This window comes from Xiphophorus couchianus, chromosome 18 (genome assembly GCF_001444195.1).
Source record: "Xiphophorus couchianus chromosome 18, X_couchianus-1.0, whole genome shotgun sequence".
NCBI lineage: Eukaryota > Metazoa > Chordata > Actinopteri > Cyprinodontiformes > Poeciliidae > Xiphophorus > Xiphophorus couchianus.
Genome location: NC_040245.1, coordinates 14,431,702 through 14,456,167, shown reverse-complemented (window position 1 = coordinate 14,456,167; position 24,466 = coordinate 14,431,702). Strand labels below are relative to the sequence as shown.

General features: G+C 39.7%; 1 protein-coding gene across 2 annotated transcripts; it reads right to left on the bottom strand.

Moving 5' to 3' along the window:
• Window positions 1-83: 83 nt before the first annotated feature.
• On the bottom strand, window positions 84-21,914 carry LOC114133202 (tumor necrosis factor receptor superfamily member 19-like). Of its 2 annotated transcripts, none has more exons than XM_027998915.1 (10): window positions 21,740-21,914; window positions 20,582-20,672; window positions 19,526-19,639; window positions 13,272-13,450; window positions 13,095-13,180; window positions 6,114-6,278; window positions 4,090-4,218; window positions 3,817-3,919; window positions 2,151-2,422; window positions 84-747 (listed from the first exon to the last, which is right to left on the bottom strand). In XM_027998915.1, the coding sequence occupies exons 2-10, from the start codon at window positions 20,645-20,647 to the stop codon at window positions 743-745; spliced, it is 1,119 nt and encodes a 372-aa protein (XP_027854716.1). In that variant the 5' UTR covers window positions 20,648-20,672; window positions 21,740-21,914; the 3' UTR covers window positions 84-742. The 2 variants fall into 2 exon arrangements, with proteins under 2 accessions (XP_027854716.1, XP_027854717.1); XM_027998916.1 differs by having other exon boundaries at window positions 21,839-21,877.
• Between the last annotated feature and the right edge of the window lie 2,552 nt (window positions 21,915-24,466).

Sequence of the window (24,466 nt, the reverse complement as noted above, 5' to 3'; positions counted from 1 at the left end):
TGAGGTTCAAGGTTAAATTGCACTTAGTAATTTCATAGGTAAATGTTGCACTTCTACATTATTTAAAAATGGAAACCATGAAATGTCATTTTGTGTCAGAGGTTTATTTACAACGCTACATGGACATGGAGCTTCACAACCAACAACGCTACAACAGAGCAGAGAAAGGCAAACATGCAGTCAAGTCTACAGTCCGTAACAAAAATATTGACCTATTAAGTATTTTACAGTATCTACAGGGTGTTTGTCACTTAGACATTCCTCATTCCAACCTGCTCCATACGATCAAGATTGTCTTCGATGTGCAACTTTTTCACTTTTGAGACATTTCGTCAAACTTTTACACAAAAGCTTCATAACACCTGCTTCTAGACGAGCGGTACAGTTTAGATTCTCCTACATGTGACGATGCGAGACATTCTCAGGATTCACTTTGCTTCACTGGTAAAAGTCACAACGTTTCAACTTCATATGATCGAACCCAGTGGGCCATCGAGTTCACATTCTCAGTGTGTTTTAGTGTTTTTATCCATCTGCGGCAGCGCTCCTGTGGGGATGCACGTACGTGTTTTGTTTGGACCATTTGACGGAGGGCTCTGAGGTCACCGACGAGGCATTTCAAGGAGACCGCACGACCGCGCTTGTGTCTGTGCGTGTGGGGAGACTAGGTAGGAATCCGAGACTGAATCTGGGCGTGGCTGTTGTCGAGTCCATGTGGGGGTTCAAGCCAGAGACGTCCATGTCACCCTGGACAGAGAGCAGGAAGAGGAGAGCGCACACGCAGCGATTAGTAACGTATCTGTCCTGAGACTTCAGCGGTCTGACTTACAGCTGGATCCTGTTGACTACATCAAAGGGCTAGAGCTGTCTCCAGTTTCTTTTAGTGCATGCTCATCATGGACACACGCATACACACACTCAGAGCTACATAACGGTTTATAAAAAGGCTGGGCTGAGACACACGTGTCCACATAACATATGAGGAATTACTGTATTTATTTTCTCCATTCTGTGTGTTTTCTGAAACTGAGTGGACCTTAGGATGATGATGATTCATTATTACAATTCTCACTAAACTTAAATTCTCCCTATAGCTAAAGATGCAAAAAATCCTTAAGATTAATTCATTCCTTATCCAGTTCTTATTTGAAGTATATTAATTTAGTTGGGAACACTCCCTTCATTGAGAAATAATAGTTTCTCAATGAAAAAATTATTGTTCCACAATTAGTAACATCTATAGAAAATCTTCTAACTACTTCTTTACGTTTTGTCATGAAATCCAATTCGATTCAGTTTGTTAATATAGCGGCAATTCACAACACATCATCTTGAGGGACTTTCTAAAAAAAAAAAGATTTCAATTTAATCGTGCATTCATTTCAACTGAATTCAAACTCTGTGCTAAGCTCAGTTTATTATTCGAATTAGTTTAAAAAATGCTCTATATAAGGAAACCCAGCATATTGCATCTAGGCGTTGAATTGCAGCATTTATTCCTCCTCAATGAGAAAGTAGCAATAGCAGGCAACTTCCTCTAAATTTAAGGTTCAGAAGCTTTAAATTTGGCGTCAATGATTTCTTGTTTTCCTGGAATATTAATATACACAGAGGTCTGTTTTTTTTATAGCAATTCTTGAAAATGGGACTCGCACAGGAACGTGTCGTTCCAGTTCAGGCAGACGTGTGAAGTTCTAATAATAAAGCTATTGACCTAAACTTGTTCAGATCTGCAATTACAGCAGATATTAAAAAAATGTTTCAAATAACAATAAACCCACTTTTATTATATCACTACTCCTATTAACATCTATATATCCTACATGGCACAGCATCAGACCTGATTGGCAGAATGGAGTCCGGTCTGAAAAACTTTAAAACTTCTTTTCCCACCTTTGTATTGTACATTTAGCACTAATCTCAGAACATTTTTCATTACTTTTTATTAAGAGTTAAAATGTTTTAGTTTGGATGTTGAGTGTCATGGCATGCACACAGGAGGAGGACGGTATTTTTTTTTTCTTATATTAAGAAAAACCTTTTAGCCAAAGGTAGGAGTAAATGTTAATTTATTTATACACAACCACATCATAACCCCCCTCCAAAATGTTTTTTAAGTGAAATAAATATAGAGAAACATGGCCCCTCACCTTCCTGCGTTTGCCCTTGCTGTTTAGGAAGAAGTGCATCAGTCACAGTGTCACTGCAGTCCTCTCTCCTCCTTTCACATGAATACTCCCTCAATCCGTCCCCTTCCTCTCCTCCCTCCTCACTTCCTCCTGCTGGGTCGACTCCGCAGAGAGGAAGCTCCAAGTATTCAGGAGATTCAACACTTCCTGTCATTTCGTCCTCTCCCACACACTCAGGCTCTGTGTGGCCTTCCAGCCACATTGGAGTATCTTCTTCATGTAGGTGTCTATTTCTGTGGAAAGAAAAACAAAACGGTGTGTAACAACGTGAACATATCCTGGTGGAGACACCCTTTTGCTTTTTCCTGTTGGCGGACCTTCAAACAGATGAACTCTTTTTTTTTTTTGCCTACAGCAGCTTGATAATAAAGGCAGTAAGATGAAAAGTGGAGCAGTTCAGTGTTAAGCTGGTTGATGCCCTACCTGCAGGTCTTAACAAAAGCCGAGCTTATAGAAAACAACTCTGCCTCTAGAAAGACGTCAACCATGAAGAGACTTATGCAAATTTGAATCACAATGGATTAGATTAAAACCTTGTTTAGCTGTGTCTTTTTCAAATTCTAATCCAATGTTTTATCTACAGTGATAATATTAGCGTGACATTAAGCAATCAGCTTGGTGACTGGCTTTTACCAGTCTTCAGTTTGACTTATCCTGATCCTGGCAATTCTAAAATCCAATCTTATTCCTGTCAGCACAAAAAACATCTTGAAGCTACTCGTATGATAATTAAATTTTCTACATTGAAATATTTGTTGTATGTCAAACAAGCTGAACATTTTAAAGCAAAGCTGCCATTATTTACGGTTACTGATTCTAATAATTGTAATATTGATGTTTATATATTGATTGATATTGGATGTTAAACAACTTAAAATGCCAATTTAGGATTTATAAAGTTGGAGATAAGAAATTAGCCCAGAAACACGGAATAGTGAATCTCTAACAAATGTACAAATCCCATTTTATTCAGCTATTATTTGCATGGAACCTTTAAAATACTTTAGTGTTTAGCTGGATTTACCAAGTAAGTGGCAAATATCGTTTTGTTCATTAAAAACATTTTACATTCTTCAGGTAATCTACTCAATTGTAGAATACTTTCACATTTCTTGGTTTTGCCTCAAAAACAGTAAATCTTAAGTCATCCTACAAGGCAGCATGTTCACCTTTTCACAATTTTAATGTATTGGTATTCAAACTGATTCATGACCTCTGGGATGTTGCCCATAGAAATCCCCATCCCCATAGCATCATACCTAAACCACCGTGTTTCACAGGATGATATGGTTGAAATTCAGTGTTTGGGGGAATCATCTGGCAATCTACCTGTAACCTCTTAACACAAATGATGAGTCTAGATTTGGTAAATCAATAAAAGTATTGATTTATTATCTCTCTCTGACCCAGTCAGTGTATTATTAGGCTAATTGTAACCTCTTCTGCACATTTTCTCTCCAACAACAGGATATCACGCGGGTCCATTGTCTCTACTATCATACACCTGCTGGTAAGTTATTCACCCTGCAGAAAAATGATTTCTATTACAGCTAAGTGTGATAATTGAATCACAATGTATATAGATTAACACTCTGCAAGTTCGTACTTGAGCACAAATGTTACTTACTCATCACTGAGGCTCATCTGTGACTGGAAAGGACTGACATCCTGGCTGCGGCCCAAACTGCAGCTCTCATCACAGCACAGAGAGGGGTTCAGGTGTATCGGACCTACACAGCACACACACACACACACCCACACACACACGCCCACACAAATACAACATAAATTTCAGGACAGTCATCTGCACCATTCATCTTTTCATGAATTGTTCACCAACAAAGTTAACAAAGCAATCACTGGATTTCTTACAGACTTCATCAACTGAACCTAAACGCACCACAGTGGTGTCTGGAGTCCAGGTGACACTGGCAGCAGGTTCTGTGGGGGAAGTCGTGGAGCCAGCGGGCGTCCAGACAGGAGAGCTCTGCCCCTCTGTAGGGACAGTCCTGAGACCTCAGAGAGGAAGCTGAAAGAAAAGCAACAAAATGGTGATTTCCCATGACGCAAGAAACGAGCTGCAAACTTCTCAAACTGTTCAGCAAAAACCCATACTTGCAAATGGACTTTAGGTATAAAATACTACTAACTAATCTGTAAAATATCAATAAATGTGAATTTATTGCCTAATCAATTTGTTTCAGCCTCTAAATCTGTAATCATTCTTTCCACAGGACAAAGTTGCAGCATAATTATATATAACTGACAAGGCTAACCAGCATCACGTTAATGGTTCATAATAAGGTTCATAATAACTCCTTAATACAATAGTTTGCATGTTGTGCCAGCTCCGGTGAAGGATGTTGTGCATATTTTAATGGAGGGAAATTACCGACAAAATACTTAACTGAAGCAATCTTTTTGCAAGGAGTAAAAAGAAAAAAAGTGACTGGTAACGCCTTGATACCTTCTGCTACACCTCTTTGTTCCTGATATGCTCAAAGGGGACACATGATGTCATTAATTTGTCGCCCGGGGAGATTTCACAGGCTTAATCACTTCTAGCCTCACGAATGCAGCTTATTAAACAAGTTCCCACAAATATGCAGCGTCGTTTAATAAAGCTTAGTTCAGCACCCGGTTTGGGAAGTTAACAAAGGAGAAATGAAGTCAAGTTCAGACAGCAGTGAAGCCTCATTTCAAGGCCTTAGCAACTTTTTTTTCAAACACATTAATCTGCCAACTTAATATCTCTGAAGTCAGGATAATAATTTAAAGGCAGGCTTTAGAATGCATATGGGCTTTTTTTTTTTTTTTTTTTTTTTTTAAACATCTTCAAAAAATTATCTCCCACAAAGATTTCACAAAATGTTCAAAAGTAATTCAAGATCAATTTTTTAGAGGCATAAAATCATGAAAGGCCTAAAGTGAGACTTTGGCCTTGCCCACACTTAGCTGGGTCATTATCAAAATAAATGTCTCTGCAACTTTGTTGCAAAATAATACTATCGTGCACACGGGAACAGTTTAAGAAAAGTTTTCACTCACATAAACGCGCACAATTCCGCGCCTCAGTGCTCTTTTAAACAAAAACGCACAAGGAGCAGTGCAGCGCAAAGCTAAAACCGGTGTCAGCTAATCGGATTGCTTCAAAACAAACACAACTTCCTATTAGGAATTAAAGAAAGCGCCTGAAGGTTAATTTGTGTTGATAGATATATAGATGGAACTACTTTAAATCATGTATTAGAATATAAAGTTAATAAAATACATGACTAAGTCAATTGGGAATCATGTCAATCTCAGTTTCCCCATGTAAATACAGAGATTTCCCAAACCCTCTTTGGTCAGAAGTTTTAGAAATAATCATTTTTAGTGATATTAAACTAAAGGACAAAATACATAAAATATGTTTGTTTTCTCTGCTATGTGTTATATCCACAAGTCTCAGTTTTATGTTCGAATCCTTTTGAAGTTTTAATTATTGATAATGACCTTCAGAGAGTGAAACATAAAGATGACCTCCAAAATCTCACATTGAACCCGTTAACTCAAACTACATATATTGATTTTGTACTTGTACATGTTAACAAGAACCCATTTCACCAAACATCGCAAAAGTGTCTTTTTCAGTCTTGCAGGGACCTTAAGACTTGCTTTTATTGCTTGTGGATTAAATTTCTTTGCTTCTACAAAATTAGGTTGCAAAAATGACAAAAAAAAGAGCTAAAAATACTCAAATTCTGGAGTCTCTGTGATGTCGTCCTGCACATTTTAGTAAAAGATTACGACGTGCACATCTTTACCAGCCATTCAGTTTATCAAAGCCACACTCATAAAGAAGGGATTAATAAGAAAACATATAAATGTTTCTTTGAGAAATAAAGAAAATACAACACATAGCATGAGGGCATCCTGACTGACCGCTGGGCTTCTTCTCCAGCAGCTGCCTCTTGCAGTAGATGACGCACAGAACCAGCAGCGCCAGCAGGACCGTAGCCAGAGCACTGCAGATGACTGCGGCCAGCGCCACGTCACGAGGACTGGTCACCACGGAGGGCAGAGGCACCAGGTTCACACGCCCACTACCTGCGAAGGAGACCACACAGGGAATGAGAGCAGAGAAATAACACGCTGTTAACTTAAAATGGAAGAAACGTCCATGTTAGTGGGGACAAGTACAGCAGTGGGCCATGTGTGTTATCTAATGTGAGTCTCCCCAGGCGATGTGGAAGCAGGAGATTAATTGTCTCTTTGTTCTTTAGGTCAGCTACCTTTCTGCTAAAGCCTAATGAAATAAGCAGAGGAGTTCAAAGACAAAACGCCTGTGGTGGATTCCCTCTTTAACTACCTCTGTCTTGTTCTGAACAGAAGATGATTTACACACATTGCTCTACCTACCACCCCTCTCGCACTTCGACAGGCACACAAGCTAGGACAGCTTTTAAAAACCCCTCAAGTTTCTCTATGTATGGGATAAAATTAGAAAACACACTCCATCGAAGCGTCTACGTTGTGCTGACTTCATAATGAGGCTCCATCACGTCTCTCATCCTACCTGAGGGGAACACAATGTCTGTGTTTGCTCCTGCCATTGGGACCCTTAACACACATTCATATAAAGCCTTGAAGAATGCAGCTCATTTTACATGTTCGCACAGCTACGGAGCGTCAGGGCTTAATGCGGCTTAAGGCTAAACATCACAACAGAAAAAAGTGAAGCAGTTTTTTAAAAGAAAAAAATTGCGTCTGCTACATGTAATCATCCTTTAATCAAATGAAATTCTCCACGCGGTTGCAGCAGGCGACTCATTTGTGGATTCTTGCAAATGTTTTCGGAGACTTGTTAGTTTAAACAGAGATCACAGAGTGCCACATCACAAGAACTTATTCAGAGTCAGGTTTCACCATCAACTCTTTTTTCAGTTTTCACATGAAAGTGCAGAGATTTAAGCAAATGCAAAATAAAGGCAGAGAGCAAAGAATCACCAAAACACTCTGCAGCTGTGTTTTGAAGAATTAGGTGATAATTAATGGTGGGGAGATCATTACGTGCAACTCTTTTCACATTTCACACAATAACATTATCTGTAGTGAAAGGAAAAACTGAGTTTATCAACATGTGCTGTGTGTCATGTTTGCTTTTTAGTTTTGAGATACCAATTTATTTGCAAGATCAATTTCCAATTGGACCAACACTGATAGCAGATAGGATACATTATCAAAAACACACCCAAAGCCCTTTTAAGATTTTACCGCTGGTGAAGGATGCAAGTAATCTGAAACCTGAATTTTTGGTGGAAATTCTGTAAGATCAAGAATGAAAAACAACTATGCTAATAATACAAAGGGCATCTGTGGCCCTTTTGTATGATTTAAAACCTAAAGCTGATGACTGATGATACTTTTTTTTAATCAAGATTATTTCCAAAGAAGTATGAGAGCAACCTTCAAAAATCTACAAAACAACAGTTAGCGTGCTATGAGCCATAGAGCCATATTGTCAGGTATTTGTCCTGTAATTTGCTGCTAGCAATGTTGCTCAGTTAGCTTTAGTTTAACCTAAATCTTTGTAGAAACCGACAAATTTTGTGTAGAAGAGGAAAGTTAAGGATGGGGAGATTTGCACAGCACAATAACTAAAACGTTACCCATAATAGTAATATTTACCACACATCACATCACAACTTTAGGTACACATCATGAATCCTTAGGGGAAACTCTTCCCTTATTATCCACCATTATTAGAGAAAACCTGAGGGCTGAAGAGAACACAGAGAAAATTTGAAGCCTTTTAGTCTTGCTGGTGCACCCTTGACATATCAGTCAGTTTATAACTATTCCAAAATTGTACATAATTTTAAAGCCCTTCTACTCTGATTGTTGTTTTGTCAAAGAAAGACAGTAGCAGCCTAAACTCTCAAGGCCATGTACAAATAGCTCCACACAATTAACTCTGATCTGCTAGAGAAATCACACACAGTCTTCCCCGGTCTGTGTGCGTATGATATTTAAGGCGTGGGTTAATACAGAGCAAACAGTGGCAGGGAGCGTACAGTGACGAGAAGCCGATTGAGCGGTTACCAGTGAGAATGGCAGCCAGAATGAGTGAGTTCTTGTTTGAGGAGATCTTTTTCTAGTCAGCTCCGCTATTTGTTTTTAAGTATATTAATCATAAAGGCGACCAGTATTAGCCTTTTCACGTTCACGAGCTCTTTGTTTTGCTGTGTAAACATTGCTTTAGACCTGGCCAGTTTTTTTTCTTCCTCCTCTTTCAGACAGATAGGGGATCAGGGTATTTTAACATTCCTTCAGATGGGAAAATATGATGAAACACTGAAAGCAGCGTTTCAAATCTCCGAGAAGGGACAGCAAAGGATCGGTTAGATATAAACAAGAGAACGTACATGATGTCGGATTTATGGAACATTCCAGAGGCATCGTGGCACAGCTTAAACCATGCTGGTTTATATAAGTTCCTGTTTATACAGGCATGTTTGTATTGAAAGGCTTTAGCTGCAGTGAAGCTGATAACTCCTTGTTTGCTCTCAAACCTCCTGGTCAAACTGAAGAATAAAATATAAACCACTGAGGCAAAAAAAACCAAACCCCCGCCCAAAAAAAACATTCAATCACAGTAAATCAGTTCAAAAATTCTTTTTTGCCTAAAGTATTGAAATGTAGAATCTAAACTGTCATCCTAAAGCTAAGTGTTGTTTCCAACTGTGTTAGTGTTTGGTTTTATAGACTCTTAACCAGTCCAGGGCATCTATGTGGTGTCTGACATCTGACCATAGTGTTTAAACTTGGTCTTCATTGTGAAGGTCAGATCCAGCTCATCCGAGGTGAGCATCAACACAAAGGCAGCCTGTTATCGGAGCGCCAGCAGCTGCAGCACACACAGGTAAACACTGCTCCATTGAACAGACCTCACCTGCTGATATTATCTCCACACCAGACCAATAAACCGCAGCCTTTCACAGACGCACTCACTTTGTGGAATGGCACTTATAGTCCAAATAAAAGCAGCACTTCTTTGCACCTTAAAAGGTTCTTTGACTTATGTCTGTATGAAGGCCTCTAAGGTCTTTCTTTAATGGGGCCATAGCAATGTTTACCCTGATCGCTGAATAGGAGAGGAATGCATTTTCTTTGGTATAGACATGATTGTCATTTGTACATAAACATTAAAGATATTTGATTCATGTATTAGGCTATAGTTTCAGTACAGTGAAGAAAATGTAATTTACTACATTTGACATGGCATGTTAACCAAGATCTGGAATCACAACTTTAAAATAACAACAACTCAGTCATACAGTATCTTTTAAAGAAGTAACACAGCAGGGCCCCTCTCCCACCTGTTGCTGAACCCTGCTGTCAGGTTGGCTGACGCAAAACTAATTAACACACTTACAAAAATGATACAATTTGTTACTTGGAAATATTTTCAAGAATGTTCAGACAGTAAACTTATGAAAAACAGGCATGAACGGATGAGATTCTCATAGTATCATAATTCTGTGTACAAATACAATAGAAATGTTTGGTGCGATCTTTTTTTCTTTAAAACAACAGAAGCAATTAGTTGTACTGCTGCTAAGATAATCCAACATGAAGGTTAATGAAGGTATGCTAATGTTTTGTTTATCATTTTTTGTGGTTATTTTAATTTTGAAACAAAAATGTAACAAAAAATATTGGATAAACAAGTCTCTAGACAGAAGCACAAGTAAAACAGGTAGATAACAGCTGGTTAGTTATTCAGAGTGTCTCCTCATGTATAGCATCAGCTTATTAAATTATGTTGTGCTGTATGTTTGAACTGCTTTGGTGCTAAATTAATTTCCTCTATGGGGAGAAATAAGGAACTACACTGGATTATAACACGGTTACTATATGAAGAGCTTAATGGCTAAAAGTTATTTAGTACTTAAGTCTATGCATCAAAATAACAACAAAAAATTATACAGCAATTACCATTTTAACCAATATATCATGCTAACAAAAGCAAAACATCCTGAAACTGTAGCATTTCTACAGATTATTACCTTGTAAACTGTTTTTTTTTTTTCTAACTACCTTTAATTTTTGTTGTTTTCATTTGCCTTTTATGGCCACCTCCGTACATGAGACCAAATATAATTTATGACCGCAAACATTACGACAAGAAAGTTTGCAGTGAAGTTTGCAGCGCTAACTAAACTGTGTTGCATCTTAAACTTTGTTGTGGTTTTCACTCATATTTATGTCACCGTTTCGTTTGACCTTCAGGCTTTGTGGATTATTTGATTATAGTAATTAAGGCTTTAATTTACCTATTAATTTATTGCCTGTATTGACTTGATCTGGTGACATAACGCTTGATGGCAACAGAAGCACTTCCTCTTCAGCTCAGATTGAACTTTTTGCCTTCGTGTCAAAGCTGACTCGATTTGTGTGCATGTAACCATCTCTTCTCTGGCAACACCAAGCATGATTATTGCCACTTTGACAGTTTGCGTATAGCTTGAGTGAGACAGGAGGCAGGGCAAAGTGTTTTGCGATCAGCAGCTATCATGATCCCACACGCCTGCATCGGAGTGGCTTCGATGAGTGTGAGTTTAAATACTGGAACCGCTGCTTTAAGCTGCTGGTAGGCTGGAGGCTTTCCTTTTTTTTCTGGGAACTGGATTCATAAAATTAAATACTGAAGGATTTTTAACAAGTTTTTTAACTGCACTGGAGCAGCATTTTGGGACATAATGACATCTAAGAAGTCCAATTTTAGTATGTGGACTTGAAATGTCTGAAAAAGCATTAAAATGGTTTTCGGGTCTGAATAACTTCAGGAAAAAAGGAGAAATTAAAATAGTATTCATTTCCAGACTTTCTTTCTCATTTCATAATGTATAATAAACAAGTAAATCTATAAACACATTGGGGTTTTTTTTTTGTTTTGTTTACAGAGTTTTATGTCCAAGTGAAATGTATTTACCACATCACAACTTGAATTTTTAAATGTATCAGAAGTCCCAAGCTGATTAGTTTTACTTGAAAAACAAACAAGCAATTTATCTCATTCTAAGGAATGAAGATTCAGATAAGGTCAAACCTTTTTCAACAAATTTTTCAACGTTTTGCTTAAAGGTTGCATTAATTATGCCTAATGGCTGGATTTTATCACTTTTGTCTGTGAATAAACTGAAAAACATTTAAAATTCCTGACTGGCTGATTTATGAAGCCCATTGTAATAAAGTCAGAACAGGAAGACGCTACCAGAGAACACATACAGGTTCAACTCCACCGGGACGGTGAACTGTTTCAGCAGATGAAACGCATTACAGAGGATGAAGAAATCCATAAAACACAACCTCATTTTAACTCTAAAAAGCCACTGGGGGAAGAGCAAGAAAGAAGGAAGGAGTGGGGAAGATTTACAGTCCACCCCAGACTACAACTGCTTCCCCCTGCACAGCTGCACCGCTGCCCCGGGCCAGGGTGGCCTATTAGAATGATCTGCCCTTTAAGTTTTCACCATCCTCCTCGAGATAACAGCCGTGGATGGGGGTGAAGGGCGGCTGAGAGGGGGGCGTGGCAAGACTTTCAAACATTTGGAAATACTCCACTGAGAGTCCCTGTAGGAGCGAACCACCGGCTATGTTCCCACACACAATGGCCATTTTGTTTCACAGGCCTCCTCCAGTATCAAAACGGGAAGCGGCACAGATGGACAAATGAGCAGACAGAGGGAGGCCTGTTGTCTCAAGGTCAGCGTACACATCCAGGTTTTCTTTTTTCTTATCCACATCAACAAAGAGGCGAGATTAAAGAACAAAACCAAGAGCAGGCGGTCCAATGATGCCTCCATTCTGCTGTGCAAAGACTGCAAATGTTGTTTAGGTGATATTTCCCCTCTTCCAACACTCAGTAAAAGCTCCCTGCAGGAAGTCACGCTCAATTACCACAGGTAGAAGTTCATTTGCTTGTTGGTTTCATTTGCAAACCTGAAATCATGCGATTGCTCTTTGGCCAGGAGGAAGAAATAGGATGTGCATCCTAATGGAATATGAGCTGTGTGGATTTATTGGAACACATTCCCAATTTCTTTCGTCCACATAAATGCCAGAAATTAAAGCAGTAAACTCGGAATTGTTGCAATTGGTGTTGAATCAAACAAAAATGCAGCATTTTTCATCAACTGTGCCTTGAAAAGGTATTCACACCCCTTAAACTTTTGGACTGTTAAGTCATATTACAACCAAAAAATATACCAACAAAATGTAGTGCATAGCTGTGAAGTAAAAAAAAAAAAACGTTGTACATGGTTTTAAAAATCTGTGAAATGTTGTATGTATTTGCACCTTTCAGTAGCAGTGTCTCTACGTCTCTAAGGTTTGCACATGGAAGCCTGCTTTAAACGTTTCTACCACTTTCAGGGACGTTTTCTCATTTAGTCCAAACTGAGCACTGAAAATGAGTGGCATATTCTATAATCCAATATAATCCCATGCTGGCAAATCTTAGGTAGCCATTGCAGGATCCAATTCAGCTCTTCAACTTCCCAGTTTTGAAATCCCAGCATTTATTTACCTTCGTAACATAGCTGGCTGCCTTGGTTGGACTTAGTGAGTCAAACACAGCTCGCTCCACCCTTAGAAAGTTGTGGTTCTGGTTACTCTTGAGGACTTTGTGCTGGCATGTTGAGTGTGTGTCTGTGTGTTGGCTTTGTTGTGGCACTGGGTTTTGGTTCCACTCGCATTTTGGCAAGAAGTTCAAATGCGTGTGTTTGTGATGGTGGTGTTTGCTTTCTGACTTTTGTATCTCTGTTGTTTCATGTTCGAACATCTCCTGCTGCGGATTGGGGAGTCTGTTTTCTGGGAGCATTTTAGGCCAACTGTTAGGAATGGTCAAAAAGTGCTTACAATTGGGCTCATATGGAGGCGGAGGGTCCCCACAAGGTATGCACTCCATGTCCTGGAATCCACTTAATTTTGTTTTCCTATAAAATCTGTTGCAGACACAAGGTTACATGTTTAGTAAACAAAACAAACATTTTTTACTATAAAATTAGACAGATTGGTGATTGAGTGCTCTCTCACCCCGGTAGACAGTCGCCACACACGGCGTTGCTGGTGGTGGAGCAGTTGCCTTTCTGGAAGCGGTTGATGAGGCCACAGTCCAGACAGGGTTTGCACTTCTGCAGGCTCCGGTCCTCTTTGAAGCGGCTGCTCCGACAAGGCACGCACCGGGCATCCTCTCCATAACCAAAGCCACATTCCTGGGGGGATTAAAAGAGAAAAATACACTGAGTAAGAGGCGGTGGGGCTGAGGGGGGGGTTGGTTGATTTGGGCTGATGTGCAGATGGTGAAAGGGGGAGTTTGAATGTGAACTGCTGGGGGTCCTGAAATTAAAGAATGATCTTAGCCCACTGGGTTAGAGGGTAACAATGGCCTGCCTCTTTTGAGAGTCCATCTTACACAGCCAATAATCTCCCTGACTCTCTCAGTATGAATGAGTCGCCTTCCGCTGCAAGACCCAGAGGGGCCATGCATTTGAATAATAAAGCTTGTGGGGGACACCCACTGTTGTATTATCGCAGGTTTATTGCTGTGTTTTTTAAACTACTCCCACTCTGAGCTGACTCAGTGAGGGCCCTGTTGATTGAGAGGCTGGCTAGCAAAGGAAATGCTTCAGGAAGAGCGCAGGGATTATAAAGAAGTAGATGGAGGGAAAAGCATATGAATACTTGTTTTGTGCTAAACCATTAAAGGTGCCTTTATAGAGGCCAGCTTCTCTTGCATGTGTGAATGATCTAATGTGAATTACTCCTCTGCATTAGATTGTTTCAGCAAACATTTCATGTGTAAAACACAGCACCCTACTGCCTAGTGTACTTCTGACTTCAGTCTCTTTTGCGTAAAGCTTCACAGTAAAGTCCTACATTTTGAACTGTAATCTGATATAGCCTAATGCCTTCTTAATAAAAGTGGTTTAAGATCACACTTATGTCTTTATTTTAAGTAATGCTAGAGTGATCTGCTTAATAATTTTGAAAAACAAACCATTAATATGATGTTTAGCAAAATGCAAAACATTTTCTGCCATGAAGTTTGGACAGACACCGTTTAGAAATATACAATAAACCACCTTAGATCACCCCACCTCATCCTCCAAAAAGTGCTATGTGGATATTTTTAATGGACAAGAACTTAAGAGAAATAGGTTCGGTCAATCAGAATTATTAATGTGTTTATGTTTATGTCAGACTTTGACCTTCATGTTACGAGTCATTCAAATTAATAAAGTTTATTGCAGCTGGTTTCTTCCTGAGCTTTGATTGTGGTGTGACATACCAACATCTTCACTGGCACATATTTAGCCCCCTTTAAAAATGTCCACATCCCCCTCAGCCCTAAACCTGAATCCTGAAGAAACCCTGTATGTTGTCAGCTAAAAACAAAAGTGGGGAATAATACCCAAGAGTCTAGAGAGATTGTGCCAAAACAAAAGGGCAAAGATTTTGTAGTATAGATTTACCAGGGTCTCACTTTCTCAGACCTATAAAGATAAAATTACAATCTGGCCACTGTGCATCTCTCTTCCCAGATATCCATATCTCTGAAACTCATGTTGAAAACCTGGTGACCTTGATAACAGCTAGACATTTGGATGACAGCTGATATTACTGTACACTGCACAGAATGAAAATACCCTCCAGAAATGACATCATACATTGTTCATTCATTATCGGCTCTGTGGCAGCTGTACTCCTGTAATCCAGGATCCCCACATTGCTCTCCAGATCCTGGAGGACAGGCATATAACATTAAAGTGAAGGTCAACTTCAAAAAGAACTTCTCTCCTCACCCGTGTCCCGTTTCACTGGCCTGGCATGCACTCCAGCTGGAATGTGGGCAGAAGACTTTGATACGGGGGGGGTTAGGTTTAGGGGAAATAAAAATGGAGGTCGGAGGCAAAAATGTGATCTTGCTCGGGCACAGAGAGGGAGGATTAGAAAGACGGCCCTTCCAGCCAAACACATGTGAGCCTGACATTGAAACCTTGAGCCGTGCTTGGCCAGGTGGCCCAGATTGGATCGGCCTATTGCAGCTGTTCCTCTGAGCTCTCCATATAAGGCCGTACAATGCAGTAGGGCAGAGTAGGGCACCAAGGAAAGAAGAGAGAGATGGCTTATGCAGTAGGGAAAGACAAATGAATAAGACTCATCTTTGCATGTCATAATCTTCGATTTTGTCAAGACAGTTAATTGAAAATGGATTTGCAGAGGAGCGATTGCGGGATAGGGCCAGGTGACCTGCTTCCACATGAAGGAATGGGGCCTCAGGATGATTCAGTCCAACCAGGCCCGGCATTGGCACAAGTACTGTTCATGGGGCACCACTTGTCAGGATGGGCCAGTGCTACATAGACACAAGCAGGTCAGAGCACTGAAACAAAGAGGAACAAAGCCAAGTCCTGCTCCTCGTGTACAGACCACAAAGGATACTAAGGAGCAATGTCTTCTTCCTTTTATAACAGGAAACAAGACACAATAGAGCTGACACTCTGCTCTGACACAGGCACAGGAGAGGCTCACAATATGTTTACTTCGGTAAAAACAGTTTCCTTATATTAATCTATTTTCATAGTGTAAAAATATGTAATTACTTCTGCTTCTGCTTTTAGACCATAATTTGTGTAAGAAGTGTACCTTCTCCTGTTTTTAGCCTTTGTTTAACATAACCTATAAAGTTAGACTCTATTAGTTAGTCAGGCTACCTGCTCAGGTGGCTATTCTGCAGCTGGTTGATTTACAGACATGCAGCTCACAGGATGCCAATTCTAGTTTTAAACAACATTACCTTAATAAAAGTTATGACTTTATGCTTCTTTTGACTGGAAGCATAAAGTCCAGACCTCCTAAATTCGTCTCTCTGGAGCTGTAAAGTGTAGGTGTAATTTTTCAGCCAGCTGACTGGTAGTGCGTGGCCAAAGGGGAGATAGGGGCAACATCACATCACTCAATGCTCTAAAAACCCTGAAACTGTAACTTTATGAACCCTTGGTGTATCTTGATAACAGTAACCGGCCCATGAAAATATCAGATTGAAGGTCAACACAACAAATACTAACAAGTGCTATTATATGTAAACATAAAATGTAAAAGGCATTTATAACTGTGGCAAACATCAGCTACTTTAAGCAGCTTGAATTTCCAAAATGTAATCAGACTCACAGCTTATCAAGAGTTTGGAGATAAAATGGTTAACCTTCGTGGTCTCTGTGCCATATCAGAAGGTGTAGATGGCATCAGCATAAACAAAACAGCAGCATAACAGTTTGAAGGTCCTAAACTACATTATTTTGAGAAAGTAACTCTGTTTTGGCCAAATCATCAGCTGAACCAGACAGGAGAGGACAGAGCTTCTGGAGAGTAAAGGCCAAAATTCAAAACGGGAAAAAAAACATGTCACATTGAGTTTGTTAACTGCAATATTATCTTTAAAGTACTCAATTTGGAAAAAAAAAGGCACTATAAAAGAAATCTACAGACAATGTATCAAATTATGCATTCACCACTTCTACACAAACAGATAGAAACTACTTAGAAATGGCTTTACATGCCCTCAAAAACCATGAAAACAAAATAAAATAAGCAGATGCTTGACATCACGTTCCCCTGCATGTACTATCTCCTGATCTTGTTTGGCTGAGACTGCCAAGCATAACAGCCGTGTGGAGGGGAGAGAGGGGCCGAGCTGGCTGGGTCCTGATGCGTGTTCAGACGCACAGATATTTCTGAGATTAAGAGGGAATCACGGTAGGAGAGGGGAGGGGGGCGGCCGGTCATATGATCCTGTGATGAAACAAGTCTGGAAACACTGCCAGCTCCGTTGGAGCAAGGTTCTGTTTAGCTCATAACACAATGAAACCTCTTTGTTTAGAAAGACTCTGAAAACGTCTTCAGATGTAAAAACTCTGCACCAAATGAACAACTTTTCTGTTGCTTGACAAAAATGAATATTTGTGAAGGTTTTTTAGCCAGCAGCACTCAACGGTTCTTTGTCTTAGGTTTGCTGTTGCAGGAATAATTACCATCTTTCTATGCTACGTATTGATGTCACATCAAAAATACATGTTCCTGACATTTCTTTGTTCTTTTTTGCCACTGGCATTTTTCTAGAGTGCACTGGAAGGCCGGTAAGCCTTTTTTCTAATGAAATCTAGAATGAAATATTTGTCAGGGAGAGAAAGAATAAGTAGTTATAATGGACTATGTCTGGGTGGCTACTTGAGCAACAGTTAGCGTGGCGGAGCTAATTGATGTTTGTCAGAGCAGCTTCCAGAAGCAAACGTCCAGAGCAAACTGGGCCACATTCCTCTGAAATCTCTATAGCAGCTGCACAGAGGGACTCCAGAAGTCCGCTTCCTTCCCCACCGGGTCAAACCCCCATCGTTTTTAGGGTTATGCAGACCTCTGATCACAAGCTTTTCTAACTCTGGGAGTCTTTCCCCCGGTCCCAGGCTCTGGTCTTCTCTTTGAGCCAGCATCCCGCTACCTTCAGAGAAAGAGTGAAGCGGCCAATTATTAACCAGGACCCCAGGGTGGCGGGCAGGACTCACGCCTGCTGAGCAGGCAGAGAAACTGAAGAATCACTGAAGCATGTTACTAAGCACACAGTGCATGTTTGTGTGCTGGCAGATTAAAGGCGACAGGGCTTAAATGTGTTCAACAGATGTAAAGCTGAGGGTAGAGAGCGTTTTCATCTTTAATTTTCCTGCTGCTAATGTATTTTTGTTGGAAACATCTGCCTAATATCCAACCATACTCTAAGGCTGCAGATCATAAAGTGATACAAACTTCTGATGCCCATTTTATATACAGTATATATATATATATATATATATATATATATATATATATATAGTCAAAAGTGACTTGTACTATTTGCTTCATTACTTTTCCCATAATTCAATGCATTTCATCTGGCTTTTATGACATAGCTGGACACAAATAGCTTCTAATTGTAAAGTGGAAGGAGAGGGGGGTTTTTTTGTTTGTTTTTGAAAATTTTACAACTAAAATCTGAAAAGTGTGTAGTACATTTTTGCAGTCCCTCAGAGTACATCGATCTTTCACTGGAATTACAGCTGTGAGTTTTTTGGAGCATGTCTCACCAGCTTTGAACATCTAGAAACTAAATATTCTATCTATATTTATTTTCAAAGCAGATCTCTGTCAGATTGCATAAAGAGTGTCTGTGAACTTGAACTTTCCAGTTTTGTCAAATCAGATGCTTGTTTCTGGTTGCTCTCCTGCAAATAGGTAAACCTCCAGCTCAGTCTCAAATCTTTTTGCAGATACTACGTTTTCTTTCACTGCTTCTGTATTCAGTTTTATCAACATTTCTGACCAGATTCCTAACCTCTGCTGAAGAAAAGCATCCCCATAGTATGATTCTGCCACCACCATGTCTCAAGATGTGCCTATAATAATTTTCATGAGACAATTGCGCGGATTAAATAACACAAAGGTAGATTATATTTCCTAACAAGTTGCCTTCTGAAATCAGATGAACTCGATTTTGTAAGGGGTATCAGAGTAAAGGGGAGATTACACAGCAGAATGCCATACATGTCAGATATTCATTTCATAAAAATTAAAAGCAGGGTCCCTTTTCTACCATTTAATATTTGTGCAGTCCTTCGTGTTGGTTTAACCCGTAAGATTCATTGCCGCCTGTGGATATAATGTGACAAAAAGTTTGAGGGGTATCTATATTATTCTATGTCCTGTTTATTTGGCTTCCCATCACTGCCTCCACTTGCCAGGGTGGGTAGGTGCTGTAATCGGCACTGCTAGAGAGGAAAAGGGCCTTTTACTCACCAGCCCTAACTAACTCTACAGAGGCCTGTTTGTACAAAGCTCACAGAAAGCTGCGGCTCAGGGGGTGGAAAAGACTCTATTCCCTGTTGAGAGAGCTGCAAGCTTAGGCATGGCTTGCTTCAGAGGGTGAAGACAATGAGTTGGACCGGGCGCGATGGGGAAAGACAATGGAAGCCATTCAGCTGGAGGAGGTCAAAAGCATGGGTGTGACAGATTAAAGAAGGGCCGGCGTTGTTGGACAAGAAGTTAATAACGGTTTGGCGGCTCTTTGGATGAAAGGGAGGAAGCAATAAATAAAGCTGCTCGTTTCCCCTAACATGTGATCTGAAACACTTTTCTCAAAGTCTTTTTTGATCGATTCCAAAGACATATCTTCCATTTGGACACAGAGTGCTGGATATATCTGTCTAACAGAAGAGACGATTAAAAGGCAAAAACGTATTTCAAAACAGTTGCGCTCCAACCTTAGAAAGCTCCTGTCCTGCATCGCACTGTTTGCAGGGTTTGCAGTTCCCAAAGCGGTCCTTGTACTGCTGCTCTCTGCACTCTCTGCTCTCCTCCATGGCTCCCACGCCGATCTGAAGGGAAACAGACATTTGGTGAAAGTTAAAGATTCCTGCATTTCATCACCACGTCTGTCCGTGGCAGATAAAGACAACCCCTTCCACAAGCAACACATCACTTTGTCTCATGATACTTTAAGAGGGTCCAAGTCATTGCTATGGACTCCTTTTGATAGTAACGCCTGAAACAGATGGGATGTGAGGAGATCAAACCTTAATGAGTCCTGTGGGAAACTTTGTAGCTGGCAACAATACAGAGAGCACAGAAAAACAGGGAGTCTGGGCGGCAGATATAATCATAAAAGCGCAGTGGATGGGGAAAATATGACAGCAGGCACTCAGATGGGAACTCTCAGTTTCCTTTTCAACACTGGAGGACACAAAGTCAGCATATGCAGTTTATAAAACGTAACATATTTACAAAGTCATACACATTGGTTTCTGTCAGAAGTGTTTACAATGGCATGTCTGAGAAGGTTTTAATCACAGTTATGTGTTGCCCCTCCCCATCTGTTGCTGCAGCTACCTGGACGAAGGATAATTCCCTTTTCCCTCATTTACAAGAAAAACGGTTTTTAGAAATGTTTCCATGAATTAAAAACATCAGTCATGCCACAGAAGCTAAAGGAGTGCCACCCGTCAACCTGCCGCCCACCACAACCCTCCCATAAATGAGTCTGTGCACTAGTCAGCTGGCTGAAAGGAGGCTACTACACTTTTCCCTCAAAGAAAAAACAATTCTGGTGGTAGATAACTAACAAAGCGGCTCCTATCGCTCCCATAGCTACCTGAGAAAGTAGCCAGACTAACTTATTTTTGTCAAGATCGATGTCTAATAAAGAAAATACCCATACATACAGTATGTTACAGATAATATAACAGTGATAATCCATATATATATATTAAATAATGATAATACAATTTAACACAAATATATACAAGTAAAAGCGTTCCTACCAAAGCTGAGAAGATGATATATGCAGTTAGCAGGAGCGACAAGCTGTGTGGAAGCCTCCAAAACATCTTGATGGCCACCTACTGCTTTGAGCTGAAACCAAGGACATAATAGTCAAATCTTTATATTCTCCTGTTAAGAAGCAAAGGCATATTTAGTTGGGACAATATTTTCAATAATAACGAATGATATGACGGTTTCGATCAAAATTTGACTACAATTTGTTTTCTTCTTTACAGTGAAACAGCACCAGGTCTGGGTAGTTCTAAATTAATTGTGTAGAGTTTGGTGAAAATAAAAAACAAATATGTAAGACAGAGTAAGTTGTCGATATCTTTGAAAGCACACACAAAAAATCAAATTTTAATTTAAGCTTGTGCAGAGAGCATGAACATGACTGGAATCTGGAGGAAAGAACGCTTTCCAAAAAAGAAACCTGAAATAAAATGTAACGTCTATTAAAGTCACATTTCAGTGTCGTATATCTTAAAGGATTTTAAACAACACTGGCAGAATCTGTTTATCCTACTTAAACTATCACATAATAATAAAATAAGAGTAGTTTTCTATTATGAGGACTTCTTATTTAGATTTTTTATACTCTGCATAGTGATGCGGTCATATATTTGGACAAAAAAAAAAATGCAATTTAGGCAAGATTAGTATAAACATAGTTGTTTGCCGGGACTTGAGTACAAATACAACAAAAAGAGCTGGTCAGGAGGATTTGTTTATTCTGAATAAAGGATATAAAAACAACAAATCCCTTAAGTTCAAATCAGTGAAAGGAAAACTGTCATATCATGGGTTTGTTCCTCACATTACAGGTTCAATAGTTTGGTAGAACCAGAAGTAAAATGAATGCACATGTAAAGCCACCCCTTCATTTAATTTAGTTCAAATATTTAATTTGAACTAAGTAAACTGTAACTCACATCTCACCCTGCTTGTTATTGAATGCAACCAATCCAAAATTAATCAACAATTCCTAAATAGCAGCTCAAAAATGTAGCCACCAAAAAGCAAACAAGAAGACTGAATTCAGCGTGATAAACAGTGAAGGTTTGTCATGGTGACTTTTACTGTGATCTGCTAAAATCCAACTCTGTTTCCCGTCAGTGAACGACGCTGAACTCAGCTGAACTCAGCGCGTTTCTTACCTGATCAAAAAAAAAAAAAAGAGCAGGCTGTTGGTTAAAGATCCCAAAAAGTGGACAGCAGACCGGCGAAAGGCGTGTTTCCCGCACCGGTCCGCTCACCATGTCAGCACCGCAGCTCCTGCACCGCACCGCACCGCACAGCTCTGCTTTGAGCTGCAGCAGCAGCAGCAGCAGCAGCTCAAGCGCAGATCAAAGGCGGGGAGAAGGGGCAGGCTTTATGGATCTGATCTGTGATCAGCCAGCCTACATCAAAGACACGCTTTCACACAGAGAGAGACGAAGAGAAATGCGCACAGACACGCCTACAGACAAACACACACGCACGCGCACGCCTACATATATGTGTGAATGATCAGAGTCTTCAACCCGGTGCTTCCTGTATCAGATCGATGAGAGCAAACATTAAATTTAATACATGTTGAGACACTAACCCGCAATTTGTGTCGCTTTTCTCCAGGGGCGTTTCTAGACACAAAGCCAGTCTGGAGCACATGTTCGGAAAATAAATAAAATTTGAATTTTTTTGGATTTTCTTTTCTTTTGGAATTTTTTTGTAATTATATGAAGGATATGCAAAAAAACCCACACTAATATAATATAATATAATGTAATAATAATCTTTTACTTAATGGACCCCGATTGAAAGTTTATATGATCTACCTTGTATTGTTCCCTTTAACGTCACTGGCAGCTCGTCACTTTTTTTTTTTTTTTTTTTGCAAAATCAAATCCAGTCAATTAAAACTTCAAAAGAGTCCACAACTCTATCAAACATTCTTTTCTGAGGATCCAGACGGCCTGTATGAAGCAAAGTGTAGAACAAGACGCTGGTTTGTTCTACACTTTTGCTGTGGCTTGGATTCAGCAAAACCCCATAATTTACCTTGTCTTAATTAGAGTTTGAATACTGCTTATTATTAGCATTTGCAATTCATTAGATATACTTCTGATATCTTTTGCCTGTTTTATAAAGTTCGGTTGCCATCACACACGTATCCTTTGATAGCTAATTCTTTTGCTTTTTCCATGGCTCTGAATCCAACAACACCCATGTACGGATAAAACATGCAAGTCTGCCAGGAGTCCAAATAACACTTGCTTCTGTGGTATGCAGAAAACCACCAATGAATGCTTAACACACCAGCTTTAAAGCAGATGGGTCAAAACAACAGAAGACAATGCTGCTGTCAGCTAAGAGCAGGAAAGTAAGGTTGCAGTTCATACAGACTCGCCACGATTGGACAATAACAGCTTAAAAACAATATTGCCTGGTTGGATAAATCTTGATTTCAGCTGCAACATTTAAGTTCTGAAGTTGGCATACTAAATTGCACAAATCAGTCTGGTGTTATTGTTGGGATGGCGTTGGGGACATTTTTCCATATTTTGGCACCCATTGGACCCCAGCTGAGCATAATTTCAGACCCACAGTCTTCCTATCATATCTGACCATCATCCTTTAAGTGCACCTGTATTCTAATCAATCAATCAATCAATCAATCAAATTTTATTTGTATAGCACATTTCAGCAGCAAGACATTTCAAAGTGCTTTACATCATTACAAACACAGAAACACAATGCAATATAGAATCAATAATCAAAACAAAGCATTAAGTCAAGTTCCATCCATAAATTTGTAATTGATTACATTTCAAATACAATTTTGTCGCGGAATTTAAGCGCCTGTTCTCGCAGGACTCCGTCGTCCTTTTTTGCAACGGGTATTCGTCGGGCCCCGTCTCCCTGAACAGGAAGGCACCAGGCTCCGTCCACCTAACCACGGAATTTTGCGCGAGGACTCCGCCGTCCTCCACGGATTTCGTGCAATATTTTTACCTGTTAGAGTCTAGAATTGACAGGGTTTTCTGTGCGCGCAGTGACCCTCAGTCACTCGCCATTTTTAAATTTGTAATTGATTACATTTCAAATACAATTTTGTATTTGAAATGCGATACTTCCAGCAGGATAATGCACCATGTCACATCTCAAATCATTGAGCTCAACACTGGTTTCCTGAACATGACCATGAGTTCAACTGCACTTCACTGGCCGCCACAGACACCATTTCTCAATCCACTTGAACTCCTTTGGGATAACATGGAGCAGCAGACTCATATCATGGATCTCATGAGCATTTTCCCAATACCTTGTTAAATCAATAAAAATTAAGGCAATTCCCAAGGCATAAGAGGGTCCAAACCAGAACTACTGTGGGTCACCTAACAAAGTGTTTGATTAGTGTATTGTTTATCACTGATTGTTTTAAGCCATTTTAAAGTATTCTTTCCTCTACCAAAGTCCAACAGTCCTTATTACTCTAAAGGTTCCCTGATATGAGAGTTTATTTATGGCTTCAGTGACACAACAGCACAGCAATAAAAAAAATGCAAAAGTTTAAACTCACTTCTAGGCAAAAAACTTGTGCATACATGCGTGCGCTTGCCCCTATGTATGTGTGAGTGTCAACCAAGGCAAAGACACAAAGGACAAAAGTTCAGCCCTGCAGTAAAGTGGCCAATTATACAGTACAAGTCTGGGCATGTCATGGAATACAACAATCCCGGGAAATTAGCGTATACTCACATGTAAATGTGCTTCAAAATCATAAAATGGTAAATTGTATTTATTTAATGTAAAATACAGGTTGTTATGACTATAATTTGTTTCTGTCTTTAAGTTTTGTGTGAATTGTGTCACCATGAGTTAATAATTTAATTGAATCATTA

Coding starts and splice junctions, on each gene's coding strand:
- LOC114133202 (XM_027998915.1), bottom strand. CDS start 20,647: ATGTTTTGGAGGCTTCCACACAGCTTGTCGCTCCTGCTAACTGCATAT. Junction 19,640..20,581: donor ATATCATCTTCTCAGCTTTG/GTAGGAACGCTT, acceptor GTTTCCCTTCAG/ATCGGCGTGGGAGCCATGGA. Junction 4,219..6,113: donor GCTGGAGAAGAAGCCCAGCG/GTCAGTCAGGAT, acceptor CTTTTCTTTCAG/CTTCCTCTCTGAGGTCTCAG.